The following is an 18,175-nucleotide window of genomic DNA, read 5'->3' on the forward strand; positions in this document are numbered from 1 at the left end:
TAGCACTGATCAGCAGTATGGTGCATTTTTCACTAACCCTCACAATCCTTGCTCTTTGTCCAACCACATGGCCAAGGGAAAGTATGCACACATACACAAAGTCTACCAACCAACCACTAATGCTACACTCTCTCCACCCATTCCTGTCTATTTGAAATTTGTTGCTGTTCAGTACACCCCCAATCCCTCTATGCCTCGTACACACACACAAACACAGGCATGCACACTTTTGCAAACAGCACAGAATAAATGGTGTGTGTCCTGCAGCATTGCATAGCCAATAGCATGATCACATGTGCAGTGCAGGACACATATTTTGTGTTCAGGGTGACTTTGTCATGGTGCACTTGGGGCTGGGGATACACAATCAGCTCCAGTTTAAATATAACTACGAACACACACACACACACACAGACAGACAGACAGACACACACACATGCAAACACACACACACACAGACACAGACAGATACACACATACAAACACACACACACACACACACACACACACACAAAGCAAAGCACCACAGAAAGTGAAAGAAAGTCAAAGATAAAGGGAGGTCACTGCTATAACCCCTTGTTATTGAATGGTGTACTGTAGCACACTATGGTAAACACTTCACATTTCCAGTCATTACAGGAACTTTAGTAGCCTGCTGGTCCTGTGTGTAACTGGATAGACAGGACTGTGTAAAGATCTTTGGAATGAAGTGATTACCTCAGGTATGAACTGCATAAATCAGCTGATTGTTTGTGTGTGTTTTTGTGCGGGTGTGTTTTACAAAACTGGTGTAACTGGTGTTGTAAGCTGAGGAAACAGACTTGCTTATTGTTATTTTTCCTGCTCTAAATGGGAAGAGGTGTCACATAATTGCAAGGGTGGTATAGATTTTCAGGAGAGATTAAAAACGTAATTATGAGCAGCCTCAGTCCTGTGGTCGGCTAATGCATTTCTAGAATTTGACAGAGAGAGGAAAAGTGTGTGTGTGCATAGGGGTGATGGATAAATAGAAAGAGAGAGGAAGACATGAGGGAGGCTGAACCCTTGTATCGTAGAATTGATGGGAGGAGTTTACAGAAAGAGCTAGTGACATGTCATCTGGGATAGCAACTGTGGCTCTCTCTCTCTGTCTCGCTCTCTCTCCCTCTCTCTCTCTCACACACACACACATACACACACACGTTCTAATTTCTTTTTCAGTGTTTTCCCTCCTGTTCTTTTAGGGCTGCCAGTAGTACGAAAAAGTCATGGAATGCAGTTCACTAGTTAAATGGTGAAACCATACCCACACACACTCACATTCACACACACAGACAGAGATATAGTTACACACACTTTCTGCCACGCACATGAGGAAAGAATTGAGAGCAGAAAACTGGCATCAACACGGAGGTAAGAGTTGTTTTCTTTTGCTTTTAATATGTAAGTTTCACTGTGTCACGAACTTTGTTCTCTTTAGTAGGTTCAGGACGATTGTACTTTGTACCTAGTCACATAATCATAAATTTACTGTCACTCAACAGGTTAGGATAAGCAGCAAAGGTTTAAATGAGCAGCGAGTGTTTTGTAGTAATTGAAGCTTTTTATTTAGTTCACCAGTGGCTTGATAATGTAAGTAAATACTTCCAATTCCACCTGAAGCGACACAGAAAATGTGTATATGAAAATCAAATGTTTTTTTAAATCCTGTTTCTAATGAATGAAAGAATATTGGATTGTAGATATTATACTACCAAAATGCCAGAATAATTTGTAGTTCTGTTTCCACAGTCTTTGTTTGTGCTAAATCTATCAAATGGTGGGGAATCTCCCTGCAGGGAGCTTTGTACGGACACACAGGCATGCAAGTGAGCTAACAGGGGGTTAGTCTAAACTTAGAGCCACAAACCCCTGACTCGTATTACTGCTCTTACTGCTCTGATCTTACTCTTGTACAACATATCACAAATTTAGTAATCTGGATTGTACACAAACGCACACACACAAAGGCACAGAGAGAGATACAGACGCAAACACTTCAATCACCCTCTGCTTGTCATGCATTTAAATCCAGCCAGACGCTGCTGACACCACATGTTTCTTATTAGGGTTGAATGTGATTGTCATGGACTGTTGAGTGTCACTATTGCAGTTTCAGGCCTGTGCTGTGGTTTTAGACTGTGAGGAAACTCTGAGGTCAGTGAGGATATGTGCTCACTGGAATTCATCAACCTCTGGCATTCCAAGCAATACTCTGGTGCTCAAAATGTCTGTAACAGATGTATCAAATGTTTTTATGGACATTTAATAAAAATGGATTATGCAGCCATGCTAGAGAGGAAAGTGTTTAATGCACTAGCTGCAAGGAAACAACAGATAGAGGATATTGAAGCTTATACAGCACCACCAGAAATCAGAGACCATTGGAGCACCCTCTATAGATATGTAAAAGTGCTTGTTACTGGAGACAACCACTTCCCCATGTGTAGCTTTTGGTGGCTAACAAAGGCCTAGCATGTGACCACACATATCAACTTTGTGCAGTCTGTTTTTCTTTTATTAGATTAGACAGACTGGGAGTTTGGAAGTAAATGTGCCTCTACACGCCTCGAGCCTGTTTACAGTTTTCTGCATCACAAGATACTCATGGTCATATTCAATCATGACCATTCAGCCCCCACATAAACAAGATGAAGAGACTGGTCTCAGGCAATAATATCAGCCTCTTTGTCTCTGGTAGAAGCCGCAGAATGAACAGTATTACATGCAGTGGAAGCTGAGAAAAGTCGAAAATGCATCAAAGACACAGCACCTCATTGTTTGGTGTAAAGCTGAGTTAACTGTGTAAAAAACCTGATTCATTCATTTCTGTTGTTGTTAGTCATTGTAGATTAGGTGTTTAAAAGATGTAAAGAGTAAGTCAAGGTGCATTATGGGAAATACAGGTGTGTTTCTGGTATTTAACTATTACTTTATATTACTACACTATTTCTTGACTATTAATTTGACAGTTTTACAATTATTACTACTTTTATTTAATTTTTTCACATAAACAAAGCAAAATGTAACTCCTTTCACAGGACTGACACATTAGTCAGACACTATCCTAAATGAATTAAATAAGGCCTCTTTTACTTTCTGACCGGCTCATCTACAGTTCCCATTTTTAAAGTGGCTTATTCATGCAAAGCAAATTTCCTTTTAGACATAAAAATCATACAGTTTGAAATTCAATATCGATTTCTGTTTGCAAGGTGGCAGGAGACATGTTCTGTAATAAAGCATGAGAAATGCAACTTAAGACAAAATAGAAGTTGTTTTGATGACCAGTAATCTGTGGATGTAGACATATGTATTCCTCTTTTTAGCTTGATTTATCAATCCACACTGTAAAAATAGATAATAAAAAAAAAAGCTTCAGCCCCACCTCATGAACGAAGCATATTGTACAGATTCCTGTCATCTCTCGTTGATTTCGCCTTACCCCATCCAGCCACCAGATGTCCTTGGTCTGTCCCTCCATTCCCACTCACCTGACCGACCCTACCTATTGACACACCTGCGCCCAGTTTCCTCATCAGTGCTCATGGTAGCAGTGATAGCCTAGTCCTCTTGCTGTCTGTTGGGTGGTGAAGCACTCTATTTTCACTGTGGCTTTATATCTGGAAAACTCCCAGTCTTTTGTCTTTTTGGCCTTTTACCTGTTTCTTAGATATTCAGTTTTCTGGACTACCTGCCTACTGGTAGGTACATACCAACTTAATTTGCTTAACTTTGCTATTTCATTTGTCTTTGTCATTTGTTTTTCGCCTGCCTGCCTGAATGTTTGTCTGGGCTGTATGTGGGCCTTTTAGTCCTCACTGGTAATTAAAAAATCTTCATTGCATCCGCTTGTGTGTTTGGGTCTCTGCGCCTAGTACATCAGTTATAACACACCCAGGAGACTGCATGTTCAGTCTATTAATGTATTTACAATACGGTTGTTAAAGTACTGTATTCTTTCACCTAGTCTTGAATTCAAGCCATCATAACCCTATAACTTTTATTTAATGACTATCTGATTTATCACCCTATGTAAACAGTTGCACATTACAATACTGTTGTAATATGACTTTGTCAAATTATTCTCTGCATCTTGTCAAGACTCTCTAAGTTGCTATAATATTTTAAAATGTTTGAAATGATGAAAGAATTGCTTGTATGTACATGCACAGATTGTTTCCGTCTGAGTAGGATGTTTAACGGCTGCTTGAGCACAATTGAACCAAGAGTTGAGAGGCATCTGACTTTAACCTCTGACTTTGTGTGTTGCTTTTTCTGAAGGGATCCTTTGCTGCATTATAGCAATGTTTTTCCTCATGAGGTCAACTATTCTGGCCTTTCCCCTGACAACACACTCAGTAGTATACACACTTATTTTCTGATGCCTAAACCACATGGATCCTTTTTCAAAAACTTCCATGGACCCCCAGAAACCTTCCCTATAACATCTGTGTGTTGGACAAATCTGTGAAATGGCAGAGAGCAGAGATGTGTTAAACTTTGTAATGTCAAACTGATCCTTGATCTATGCCACCAAGCCACCTTCACCCCCCTTCACCCTTGGCAGCCTGTCCCTGTGCGGCATTGTCTTACAGTGGATCAGCAAAACACACTCTCTGTGTGACACACATTTTGCACATACTTTCACTGAGATGGACTATCACACAGCACACAGCAAAACTCTGAGGTCTGCCCCCCACACACACATACCAATTGCTGTGAGTGCTTTGTGTATTCACTGACCAACTGGGCAGCTACACTGAAGAGAGAGAGAGAAAGAGGTGGGAGGAGAGCGATGCAGACAGAAGGATTACAAAAAAAAAAAGAAGCAGACCCGGACAGATAGACACAAGAAGCTGGAGGGGAAAAACACATGCAGTAAACGCAAACTGGTAGACAGAGAGTGAGCAGGACAGGCAAGGCGTTGCAGAAATAGGAAGGGAAACAAGGGTTGTTCAGCTGAGAGGAAGAAAGGGAGTTGTTGCTAAAGAAGCTGGGGGGGCGGGAGGGGGGGGACCGGTGAGATGGCGTTGATTTCTGGGAGCTGCCGTCTCTTGGGCCAGATGGCGTCTTGTTGCTGCAGACCGCTGCTCAACTCCTGCTGTGGACCACTCATCAAAGTCTGCCTCTCTCCCTTCACAGGTCGGTCCCAGCCCACACTCTGTGGTACTACTGTACCAACATGAGATAGACAGGAGCATAGGTGTATATACAGCATGGGTAACACACTTAGCCAAGAAGGTAAAAGGGGCATGGTGTGTTTCTGTGCTGTAGAAGCATGACTGTGCTTGTGTTGACTCAAGCGGTCCTGTTGGTGCTAACTGTGCTCTGTGTAGTAGGATGGAAAGAATAGGCTGTTGTGCTCATCAGTCTAATGTCATCATGCACTGTGTTGCTAAGTTGTGTGCCTCATTGTCTCGTTGTGAATCCCTTCCATCAAGATACTGCATTACTATGGTTTTTTGGGCTTTTAAAGCATGTTGAATACTATGAAAAATCTAACCTTGTATTGGGCTAATACTATCTTTTTAAAAATTATTTTAAACGATGTCTGACTGGACTCTGTCAGGAGCAGGACAGCTGTTTCTGATGTCAGTGGAGCTGTGTGTATATGCCAGGCCTGTGTGTGTATCCCACCCCTTATCTTCTTACATTAACTAATAGTCTACACTTGGTGTTTCCGTTGTAACATCTGTAGTCCTCTCCCCCAATGACAATACCTCCCCTCCCATTACTAGAGCCTATTTTCCTTAAAAGAATAGTTTGACAATGTGGGAAATTGGGAATTGTCTTTCTTTTTTTTTTTCTGGAAAGATGAGATGATTGGTACCACTTCTGTATTTTAGAGCTACAGCCAAGGAACAGCGATCTACCTTAAGCTTAGCTATAGGACCACAGGCTCTCGTTTTGGAGCACAGGTAGAAAGAAAAATACCATGCTATTTTTCGTCAGCAGATGTATGTTCGGGTATTTTCTGCTGGCAACCCAGCAGCTGCTCCTGTTAATGGAGTGACTCTAGTCTGACACATAATGTACCACTGTACAACTGTTGTTTCTGTAGGATAACATGTTACTGAGTTTTGCAGGGTTTGAAAAGGGATTTTACATTGTTACCTTGCAACCTAACAAGACTAGCTGTGTGCTTTTGCGTGTTGCTTTTTACCAGACAGACTTTGGAGTGGTATCAGTCTTCTCATCTTGCACAGTGTCCATAATTCCCATCAAGTCGAACCATTCCTTTAAGATACATTGATGTTTGAAGTGTTTAAATATGGATTCATTATTTTTCAGGTCCAACAGTGATTTGCTTCTCTTTTTACAGACCTGTCTCCTGCTGAGCTGGATGCTCTGTGGAGGGAACCACCCTATACTCTTGGGGGAACAAACGAGCACTTTCCAGGAAATGACATCATGACTCAAGGTAGAGCTGCTCATAAAGATGTTGCACAACTTTTTGATCAACTGAAAACCATATTATTACAAACTGTTCTAACAGTATGGAGCACTGCTTCTGTCTGTAATCACAAACAGAGGAAGTGTTTAAGATATCCTCTTTGCACAATAGAACAAGCCAGGGAAGGCTGCAGCCACATTTTACTGTATCGGCCAGCTATTATATGCATCCATCCGGCTGATATTAATAGGGTTTAAAAATAGTGAGATCCTGTTCATGTGCTAAGATAAACTTAAAGGAATAACTACTCTGATTCAACAATTTTCCACCAAGGGTTTCCCTAGAAGTTACTCCTTCCCCACATAGCAAACATTTTTCTGAAGTAAAAAGGTACATATGAGAATAAATAGATACATAAAAATAAATCACATTTTAGAGCAGATATACAGTATTGTCTAAAATGGCACACCAGTGATTTTCATCTTGTGTCAACTGGTAGCCTTTCCAATTACAGCCTTTCCAAGACAGCGGGAGACATACAGTGTCCCCTTTGAACAGCCCTGTGACAACGATTTCCATAAAACTGTTTCCACATGCTACACACCTGTTTTTATTGGTCTCTCACACACACAAACCCTAAATACAGTATGTTGTTTTGGAAACACTGGATTAACCAACTTTGGATTGCGTTTGTCCTTGAACCTGAAAAGATAACCATCTAAACTTTATCCAGTATTTTTTTTTTCTTCTGACTTTGTTTTGCCATTCAGGTGCAGGTGAGGAAGAGGACAGTCCTGTGGTGGAGTCACATGAAGGAGGGGTAGAGCCAGACAACTACTGGATGAAGAAAGAAGCCTTCCTTAGAGGAAGTACTGTGTCATTAGGAGAGAAATTCACTTCAGGTAGATGATGCATTGGATGCATGGAATAATCCATTTCCTGACTTACGATATTTGTCTACTGGAAAACTCCCTGATATATCAATTAGCCTAATCTAGTTAGATTTTATACACAGAAGTACCACTCGCCACGCATGTTGCATTTATGCATAATGATGAAGCACATTTCCGTCTGTCTGCTAATGTGTTGCTCACTCAGCAGTTCAGCTCTATCCATCACATTCCCTCAGGTTCGTCCTCTCAAATGGATTTAAAAGGCGACACTGAGAGTCCAGAAAGAGAACTAATAGCTTCTTTATTCCTCCAGAGAGTAGCATTGTGCTCACAAAGCATCCCACTGATGCATGAGCTCTTATAGAAAATCTTTAATGAAGTCATGAAAGTTTTGCCTCCCTTGTTCGCAAATCATAAAATATTTCATTTCTGTCTTTTTTATCTCTTGTATATATAATTCACAGACAGAAAAGCACAAGAACATATGTTCAGTATTAACCCCATTTCTGTTTATTTCATTAATGGTTACAGAATAAATGGTACTTCCTCTCCTTTGTTCTCTAAGCTCATTTGCATCACATATGATTACAGTATATTCCATAGTAGTCATGTAGGGGAAATGCTATAATATGAGTGTGATTAATCATAGCACACTACTCATGTTTTCTCTAGAAATTGTCCTGTTATTCACTGGAAAGAGACGCTCCAGTGCAGGTCCTGACCGATCCCTACAGGAGGCACTGCGCACACGACTACGGGTGGTGGAGAGCAACAGCCAGGATGTCATCCAGCTCTTTAAAGTGAGAGACAGGCAGACCTGACAACACAGGCATTGGATTTAACTGTACTACTCTGATGTCACAATGAAGAACGAGCCACACTGTGATATGGTTACAATTCATAACAGTTCAATGCAATGTGATTTATGCAATGTGATTTAAGGTATTGCGTATTTACTGCTCAATTAATGGATATGGTTCGATGTTCTGTTCCTGAAACATGAGGCTTTGTGTTTGCAGGACTTGTCTGCACGCCTGGTGTCTGTCCACGCTGAGAAGGACAGCTTTGTTCTCACATTCAAGACTGTGGAGGAAATCTGGAAGTTTTCAACTTACCTAGCACTGGGTAAGAAACCAAGACCCTTTTAGGGATTGAAAGCCAATAAAAACATTTGTTAATTAGGTTCTTGTTGTGTGGTGAGGTCTTGCATCAACACACAATTTTCTTCTACAGAGAGTAGTGACATCAGCATATGAAATATTATGCTAACTTTGCTTTGTTGCAGGGTATGTGGCTCGTTGCTTGGAGAACTTCTTGTGCGATCAGTCTTTCTGGCTGGACCCAGAGCTGCTCAGTGACTTGGAAATCAGCGTAACTGTGGATGAGGAGCATCTGGCCACACTCTACCTTGGACTTTTACTGCAGGAGGGTCAGTTATATTATGTTGAGGAGACAGTCAATTCATGTAAACTCACTGAATGGTTACAGTTTGGCAATTAACACTAAGGTTGACAGGTGAAAAGGGTAATCAGCTAAAATACTGAACCTCGAAAGGAATTATTCACATGAATGGAATCCAGTTAATGAAGTCATAAGTATGCATACAAAACTTACACGTTATTCTACAAAAACCCTCATTGAAAGTCTGGTGACTATAATTTCACACACCACATTTGCCATTTGACTCCATTTACTAACTAAATTAATTTTTACTGACCTCAATTAACACTAAAAAAGACCATATGTATAAGGTGCTGCTTAGGGCTTGGGACAGATTAATACTTTTAATGTCTTATAGTCGGTTTGAAATGTCCCCTTATGCATTCATTTATTATGACTAACTGGATGTGAGTGAATTTTAGCAATTTCCTTTTTGTGTATTGCAGTTTTCATCAGTGCTCTGCTAAAGTGAAACTGTTATACTGCTTGCCTCCAACAATGTATATTCATTGATGCCCGCATGATCTACACAGTTCCCCCTAGACATGAAGTTAATAAAGTTAATTTGTCAGTGAATGAATAAGGGTAGTAGCAGTTTTGCTGATAACTTAACTGTGGTGACTTTTATCCACACAAAACATCGACTTAAAAGTTCATTTCTACATGTTTGTGTTGTCTGTGGTCTGTAGGAGTTGTATCCGTCTCTCTTAACAAACCCCTTTCTCCGCAGGATCCTTCTTTGCTAAGGCTCTATTAACAAAAACTGTGCAGGATGAAGATGAGGAAGAGCAGCTGATATTCAAAAAGAATGACTTGCTGATGGTGAAGAACACAGGGCAGGACAACATGTGGGAGGCCACCATGCTCGCCACAGGGAACCATGGCCTGGTGCCAGTCAACGCCATGCAGCCACTGCCCTACCCCTTCTATCAGTGAGTCAATCTGTAGAGGAGCAGCTTTAGATACAAACTCCTTTAAAAAATAGCGAGAATAATTGTTTGTTCAAGTGTTGGGCTGCATGAACAGAGCAGCACTATAGATGTACATTAGTACAGCTAGTAGGCATGTCTTCATGAAGTTGTACTTCCTGTTTTTGTTAGGTGGTTCCTGAGGAAGTACACAGGCTTTGCTGGATGCTCACCAACAGAAAAGGAACCATTCGAACATCCGATGGGTAAAGCCATACTAGTAAACAAGTCTCACTGTACAAATGTGTAAAAGGAAACAGATATTACTGTAAAAGTAGGACATGACTCTAGTTCCAATGTTACAATGGGTTTTTAAGAATAAAAGAGCTAAAAAGAAGTATGAGTACTAAACTTACCTTTATCGGGCTGCCATAAACACAACTCCAGATCAATGCTAATGTTAGTTAATGTCTGGTAGATGTGAAAATGGCAACTGTTGCTAAAATGCTCCAAAATCAAGGACATGTTTCAATCTTATCAGAAAACAACGGCAAACAAATGTAACCTTTGCCAGTACTGTGCAAAAATCTTTTTCTGTTTACTATAACTCTATATCATCATGTTTGTGATCTGATAACTCTCTCTCTCCTAATCCTGCTCTCAGTTACTGGCTCCTGCATAGCAGTTGTTGACTATTGTCCAGTGGGGCCAGATGAGCTGCAGCTGAGCCAAGGTGACATTGTGGAGATCCAGGGTCTGCTAGTCCAAGGCCTGGGTGTGTTTATAGGAACAAACACTTCCACTGGTTACACTGGCTTCGTACACAAGGCCCATGTCAAACCTCTGGAGACCAAACCCCTGTAAGAAGTTTATTGTTTTAGTTTCGTAATACATGGCTTGATCTTACTGGTCAAATGATGTTTCAACTTTAAAGCACATGATCTTTCTCAAATCCACAGTAGTTTCCTCTTTCGCCCTCTACTTATCTTTTATGAAACCCTATTTAGTGAATGTGTAGTCTGGACGAGGTGGGTCAGGTGGGGAGGCTGGGGAGACAGCTGGAATAATAATGCTGCCTTTGTTCCCCTCGCACAGAGATGCACAATTGGTCTTTCTGACCGAGGATGAGAAGGCCAGCCTGGCTCACATTAACCCCTGTGACTCTGAGCCAAGTGACAGCAGCCTGCTGGAAAGACTCTTCTCATCTGACATCAGCTCTGTTTACAGGCTCGGTAAAGGAATGACAGGGTTGATCCAGATATGTTCTGGCACTGAGCCATAAGTCCAATACTGTATATAGGTCATGTTTGGTTTGTAGTACAGCTTCTGTTTGTTTCCAAAACAGTGCTGCTGTTTTGTTCATTCTGTGTCTGCTTCCGTCTGATGAGTGATGCTTAAATGGATTTACCTTGTGTTTCCAGATAGACTGGATGAGACTGACTTTATGTACATCAGGAATCTGCCAAAACACGGTAATGTTTCACCAATTTAATGAGGAAATCAGCTGCATCTAGGCTGCTGTTTCAGTCATTCATTCAAATTGCTTAAAACTTCTTTGCTCTGTGCCGACGTAGTTAGCCACTTTATGTTCTTTCCACAGATCAGAAGGTTTCCACAAGCACCCGTCAGAGTGTCATGTCAGAGAAAAGTGGGGGGACACACCCCTTCCATTCTTCCCCTCGCCCCTCTCTCTCTCACTCCTCTCCACACCAGTCCTTCTATCACTCTGACAATCCTCTGCTATGTGAGGGAGAACGCCTGTCCTTCAATCTGGATGACACATTCAGAGAGCTGGATGAGTTCCAAGAAGATCCCCCTCTTTTCTTGGAGGAGAACAGCTGGGAGGGTGAGGAGTCTGAGCTCATTGACCCCACTCTGACACTGCTCAATCATGAACTCTTCAAGGTAAGCAGAGTCACAGTTCAGTTCAGCTATTATGGAGCCAAGGCACCAGATGTTTTAATTTCCTGCATTTACCTGTCTTTTTTTTATGTCTGTGGCAAGTAGTTGTGACCCAATTGGCAGTGAGTGTGATAAACGACACTTTATCCAGTCTGTAAAAGAACTGTATAGTAAAGTGACATTTGGTTTAAACGACACTGCCTCTTCATAAACTGGCCACATTTTCATATGAAAACTCTAACTGAAATCAAGGTTGCAGACAAAGATGGCTGGAAGTAGTAGAGATTAGCTGGAAATTTTTAATTTAGCAGATGTCTCATGGACCTTGAGACATAGATGGTTAGGGAATAAAGTTGAATGGTTAGGAAAAACCTTTAAAAACAGTCAACGATCTTTCAGGGACTCCGATCTTTGTCTGCAGCACTGATGTTTTAGTAAAGGTGCTGCCTACCTTTATCAAGCCCATCACACCCCCAGCATCCACTTCAAATAGCAGTTCTTCTTGAATATGTTTCCCCTACGTTATGTCTTTGGCACATGTCTTTTGACTTGTTTTAAACAGGACTGAGTAAGAAAAGAATTGGCTTATCAACACTTGCAAAATACAAAGTCTACTGTGTTGCTTCAAAAATAACAATGAAATAATGTATATCATTGCCCTTCCACAGTCCCATCAACTCTATTTTACCTAACTGAAGTCCAAATCAACCTTTTTTTCTTTTTTCCAGGAGGACCTCTTGCCCCTGTATGACCTGCAGTATTCCTTTCTGTGGGTGATCTTCAATGGCAAGACTGAGGATGAGCTCTCGGGACACCTAGAGAGTGTCAGAGAGTGTGCCAAGAGGCTGGGCATGCACTGGGCTCATCGAAGGGCATGCTTCCTCCTGGGAAGACTCTGCGCTAAGAAGCTAAAGTTCTCCCAGGTTTGACCTTTGTTTCAATAAGCATATTTTTCTCTCATTCTATTTGCTGATATCTCCTTAAATTGTGGATTACTTTGTACTACAGTCTACATCTGTTTAAAATAAGCTCCTAAATGAAAGTTTCCTTCTTTCATCAGGCCCGCGTATACTATGAAGAGGCCCTCGGTGTTTGTGTGGACGGTTTCTCCGACACACCACTGCTCATCGCTCTCTTCACAAACCTCACTGCTGTCTACTTGAAGCAACGAATGACTGACAAGCTGCCGCAAACTTTGGAGAAGGCCAGTGCCCTACTGCTCTGTCTCCCCAGCCACACATTCACCTCCACTGAAGAGGTCGAACTGCTGAAGCTGCTCCTGAGGAGATCAGTGGTGATTGGGGACAAACATCTGGAGGCCCGCGTCTGCTACCTCATCTCCAGCCTCTTCCTGCTTCTCAGAAAGTGTGATGATGCACTCCCCTTTGTCGAGCGACTTCAGTTTCTCTCAGTGACACTCTCTGCCACTGAGAGGCGACCTATTGCTCCTTTGGACCTGAACTGGCTTTTGAGCTGGCTTTATCATCGCAAATACATGCCTTACTTAGCACTGGCTTCTCTCAGCTTGGATTCAAGACAGGATCACTCTCTCAGTGATGCTTTCCAAAGGATTGAGATGTTTATCAGGAACTCTGTACGTCTGAACCCGTGCTGGAAAGAAGGGACCTCCCTGCTCCCTGCTCAGATTGTAGTTTACCTGCAACAGGCTCTGGCTATAGCTGAGCAGGGAGAGGACATGAAGACGCAGAGGGATCTTTGTTTGGGGTTGGCCTCGGTTTACCAGCAGTATGGTGCTCTGGATAAGGCCGTGTGCTGTGCTCAGCAAGCTGTGGAGATGGGTGGCCAGATCAGTGAGGAGGAGGGCTTTGAGGCCTCTGTGCTGCTTGGGTGGTTATTGGTGTTGACAGGCAGAGCTGAGAAAGCACAAAGTCTCCTGCAGCCACTGCTCACATCACTTCAGGTATAGCAACCTATGCTATTTGGCTGTATGAATACACATGAACCTTTGTAGAAGCACTAGATTTAAAAAGGTTTTTACCTGTTCCTTTATATGATTTATGGATAATATGCGCCAATGTACACATCTCTTTCCAGGGCACAGACAGTCCAACTCAAAGAGGAGTGATCCACAACCTCTTGGCTCTATGTCTTAGGCGACAGGGCTGTGTTCAAGAGGCAGGCTGGCACCTCTTCTCAGCCTTAGATATCTCTAGAGAGAATGGTAATCAGAGGAACCAGGCCCTAGCACTGGCAAACCTGGGCTGCCTGGCACTGGATGTGGGGGCTTCTAGGGTGGCAGAACGCTTCTTGTTCAGGTCGGAAAACTGACTTTTTTTTATTAGTTGTGCAAGACAATTTCTAATATAATGTAGGTCAAGTTTGCAAAGATATGTTTATTGTGATGCTATTTCCATGACTAGATCTTTGCAGCTTTTCCTGGAGCTCTGGGAGAGCCATGCTGATGAAGAGCATGTTCAGACCTACCTTTGGCTGGGGCGAAGCTACAGAGACCAGGGGAGGAGTCAGGACATTAGGGCATGTTACGAAATGGGGCTTCTTATTGCTCTACATGCCAGAAACTTGCACAGTAAGCAACCAAAACAGACAAAAACATTTCACTGTGGAAATGACATCTGCTTTTCTGATTATCTGATTAAAGACTCTATTTGTAATTGATTCAAGTGTGTATAAACAAAATGAATGATGTCATATATATCCCATTAAATGTGGTTATTCAGGGACTGTGACAAAGACATCAGATATGAATGGAAAATTTTGGTGGTCTCTGGTGGACAAACTATGCAATAACAACACTGATTCTAAAATGCTTTCATGCTGTTAATTGTGTACTGCCATTCAATTATTCAATTGAGCTGACTTTTCAAATGTGTTGCTTTAACATCTAGTTTTCTAGTAAAGCACTAGAAACAGGACACTCTCCCCACTCTAAGCATTAGTTCACATGTTTTATATCCTTAGTAAGCAACAGTATCAGGCATTACCATGCAGTATATGTATATGTATCTGGCTAAAGTTTATGTTTACATCTCACAGGTCAGATGGTGGTGGCCAAGGTGTTGAGTCGACTGTATGCTGACATGCTGCTGTATGGGCAGAGTATTGTGTACTATGAGCACTGTGTGTCAGTATCCAGGGAGCTCAAGGACAAGAGACTAGAGGGAGAGTACTTGGAAATCCTCAGCAGCCTGTACCTCTCACTCAACACTGAGAGGTGAGTTTTTCCTCATTCCCTTTGCCTCACCATGTTTCTCTGAACATTTATTGCCAGAGATTGTTTTCAGTGGACGATCTGTCTAGCTGTCCTATTTTTGTTAATGCCATACAGTACCTCAGGAGTGCCTTGAGGGAGCTTCTTTAAATTTAGAGATATATGTCCACCCGGACACATATCAGCCAAGTTGAGCTATGCATTATTTCAGGAAGGCCTTTTGGGTGAACCAACATCTACTTGGACTCTAATCAGAAAGACCTGATATAGGCCACTTTAACTTTACAAAACACTGTTGTGGCTATATTTTTAGAGCTCATGTTCTAATCTTGATCACATTTCACACAAATATCTATCAGGATAAAGTGATGACTATCTATATACAAAAAGTCACGTTTCTCACTAATCACGAGTTACTGTAAACAGATTGTTATATCTTTTTATTAATTCTCTCTCTAAATATCTTCTGGCTTATTCTCAATTTTGTATTCTGCCGTGCAGATCATCTCGTAAGTCTCTGGACTACACCAAGCAGAGCCTGAGGATTTCTATTGATCTGGGCAAGAGAGAGGAAGAGTCAGAGACCTGGCTTCAGGTGGGACGCATTTATCACCTGATCCAGGAGGATGAGCTGGCAGACATGTATCTGCAGGTGAGGAGGAGGGGGCATTTGAGACTGTGTAAAGCTTAGTGGTACAGTAAGGGAGAGAAAGATTTTTAAGCTGCCATTCACTATTTGTATGTAGACACTCCTCATTCCTGAGTAGCAGCGACAAACATCACTGATAGCTAAGTTTCACATTCTACTGTGAGACTGAATGGTACAACAATTTAATTGACAGGCAGCAGTGAAGACAGCCCTAAGGATGAATGACCCTCACTTTGCCATGAGTATCTACGAGGAGGCAGGAGACGTCTACTTTAAAGGCCACAGGAACAGAAAAGCTTCACTGCCTTTCTACAGGGTAAGAGGAAGCAAATGAAATCCCATGTGATGTGTGTATCTGAAGGCTACGATGACACACAAAAGACTGCATTTAATGTATTTTTAAATTGTAGTATTTTAATATTGCTGATCTAGTTTAACCAAATTAGCAATGTGTTTTCAGGATGGCAGCCTACCATTTGCACGAAGCATCAGTGACATCCACTCAGAGTTTCGTTTGTTGAATAAACTGACAGAGCTGTTGATGGACTTGGGAGAGCAGGAGGAGGCTCTGCAGTATGCAACACTGGCTGTTCAGATCGCCGGCAAAACAGGTACAGAGCCGCTGATTACCTGGAATCAGTACTTCATGTAGATAACTTTTATTAATGATGTAAAGACAACTACAGTAACTTGTCTTTCCTCAGGCGTGCGTGTGAATGAGAGGGCAGCCTTGCACCGACTGGCTTCAGTCTACTATAACCTGCAGCAGTATGAGATGGCAGAAAACTACTACCTCAAGTCGCTGTCCCTGTGTCCACCTGTCCTGCAGCACCCCCTGGAGGCCCGATACTACACTAAGGTCTACTGCAGACTGGGAAATCTCACGCTACACAAACTCAAGGTGAGAAATATGCCTGAGACAGTGGTCCATGTGTAGACAAAGTATCTTATATTCACCAAAAAAAAAAATAAAGATTTAGAAAAAAAATATAGATTTAGCTATTCTTTTTCCTTCTTCTTTTTGATGATTTCCTGGAGATTTTATGTCTCAAAATGGCTCAAAATAGGGGCCATTATTTTACACTAACATAATATTTTAACCTGCCCTAATTGAGAAAAGTCTTTAGATCCTGACTCAACACTTACAGTTACACTGGCAAAACAGTAAATAGAAATCCAACCTACAAGTGCAAAGATCACTGCATGTGTTTCCTTTCAATGAGACCTGTTCTAACCTCTGCACTTTACACTCTGTCCAGGATGCTTTTGATGCAGTGGTCTACTTCCAGTTGGCTCTGGCAGCAGCCCTGGAGGACCACGCAAACCCAGAGGCTCTGTATGTGGTGTACATGAAGCTGGCAGAGATCCATGGCAACCACATGCCTGACGCTCAGCTGTGCCAAGTTTACAAAGACAGAGCCCAGAATCTGAAGAGAGTTCTGGCTGGAGAGGAAAGTGCTGCTGTTGGAGAGGAAGACATGGACTGTGCAGACACAGAATCTGGCCAAAAGGAAAAGGACTCAGTTGTTGAGGCTGGAAGTTCAGAAAAAGAAAAGACCTTATCGGATTCTATACCTGAAGATATAAAGTATGTAGACTGCTCAGCTGAAAGAACTTGGATGAGCCATGTAGGCTCAGACTCTAAATATGCACTCACTAACGATGAAGATACTAATGCAAAGAAAGATCACCATTATCATCTTCCCAATGCAGATGGTCCCTATGTGGATGGATCTGGATCTGAGACAGACACCATCGCCAGTCAGTCATACAGCGACAGTATTTTCACAGAGTCTTTTGACACAGCTAAGGAACAGATCTCAGACTCCAGCAGCTCCACCGACACTTTACAAACTCACCAGAACACAACCGTAGAAAAAGACTCAGACCTTGAAACTGACCACAGCACGCCCAGTCAAATACTTCCTAAATGCACAAGTGACATCACAGTACACACAGACGCAAGAGACGCTGCTTCTGCTTTTCAGGGTGAACAAAACACCCTATTTGAGGAGGACCCTATTAAAGCAACAGACACTGAAAGAGATTATGTTAAAAAAGATGTCAGTCATGAAGACAATCAGTCTGAAACTGACCTTGTAGAGACTTTTCAGCATAGACACTAATACAGCTCTAAATGTGGCAAACATTTTCAGCTATATAGAGAAAGATATATACTGTAGATCAGAGGCTGCTGACACACACACATTACACACACACAGAAACACACACACACACATAATGAAGATATGGACTTAGATGATGTCTACAAATAATTGCACTTTATGTACTTCACTGACATTTCCTTCGTCTGGTCACATGTCTGTTGACCAGCAAACTGCAACGTTCCAGACACATGGCACTTACTGTAAGACAGATGATGTCAATGCTGTATAGCTGTTAGAGATTAAGTACATTTAAAGCATGTGCCTTTTGTACAGTATAATATAGACTGTGGATGTTACTGTGCATTTTTCTTGTAAAATGTTTTATAAATGTTTATATCTCTGGAAGATTATAAATCAAACATAAAATTATTTTGTTTGCTGAGTTTTGTGTGTGTTTTGTCCATTTGGGCATGTTTTTGTGAGTTTATCTATCTGATCGCTGTCAAAACAGAGACTTTGTCTTTTGTTTTTAAGTGTCACAAACCCCCTTTCAAGCTGCCTCTTTTCCTCTTTTGCAGTTTAAACAAAGCTAGTACATAATGAAAATATAGTGGTGGCTATTGGGTTAAAGTTAACTGCTTCTTTAGCATTTCCTATTCCTTCTTAAGAT

At 41.7% G+C, this 18,175-nt stretch overlaps 1 protein-coding gene across 7 annotated transcripts; it reads left to right on the forward strand.

Annotated features, from left to right (window-relative positions):
* The first annotated feature begins 700 nt into the window (after positions 1–700).
* sh3tc2 (SH3 domain and tetratricopeptide repeats 2) lies at positions 701–17,947 on the forward strand. Of its 7 annotated transcripts, XM_067518705.1 has the most exons (24): positions 1,039–1,392; positions 3,692–3,722; positions 4,303–5,163; positions 6,344–6,442; positions 7,186–7,317; positions 7,981–8,108; positions 8,328–8,433; positions 8,594–8,737; positions 9,479–9,680; positions 9,849–9,922; positions 10,321–10,516; positions 10,752–10,888; positions 11,078–11,128; positions 11,257–11,561; positions 12,287–12,481; positions 12,619–13,479; positions 13,614–13,834; positions 13,940–14,106; positions 14,574–14,751; positions 15,250–15,400; positions 15,591–15,713; positions 15,858–16,008; positions 16,102–16,298; positions 16,657–17,947. In XM_067518705.1, the coding sequence occupies exons 3-24, from the start codon at positions 5,046–5,048 to the stop codon at positions 17,521–17,523; spliced, it is 4,803 nt and encodes a 1,600-aa protein (XP_067374806.1). In that variant the 5' UTR covers positions 1,039–1,392; positions 3,692–3,722; positions 4,303–5,045; the 3' UTR covers positions 17,524–17,947. The 7 variants fall into 7 exon arrangements, with proteins under 7 accessions (XP_067374813.1, XP_067374806.1, XP_067374807.1 ...); XM_067518706.1 differs by lacking the exon at positions 3,692–3,722; XM_067518710.1 differs by lacking the exon at positions 4,303–5,163 and having other exon boundaries at positions 1,045–1,392.
* Positions 17,948–18,175: the final 228 nt, after the last annotated feature.

This window comes from Channa argus, chromosome 10 (assembly GCF_033026475.1).
Source record: "Channa argus isolate prfri chromosome 10, Channa argus male v1.0, whole genome shotgun sequence".
In the NCBI taxonomy this organism is placed as follows: Eukaryota; Metazoa; Chordata; class Actinopteri; order Anabantiformes; family Channidae; genus Channa; species Channa argus.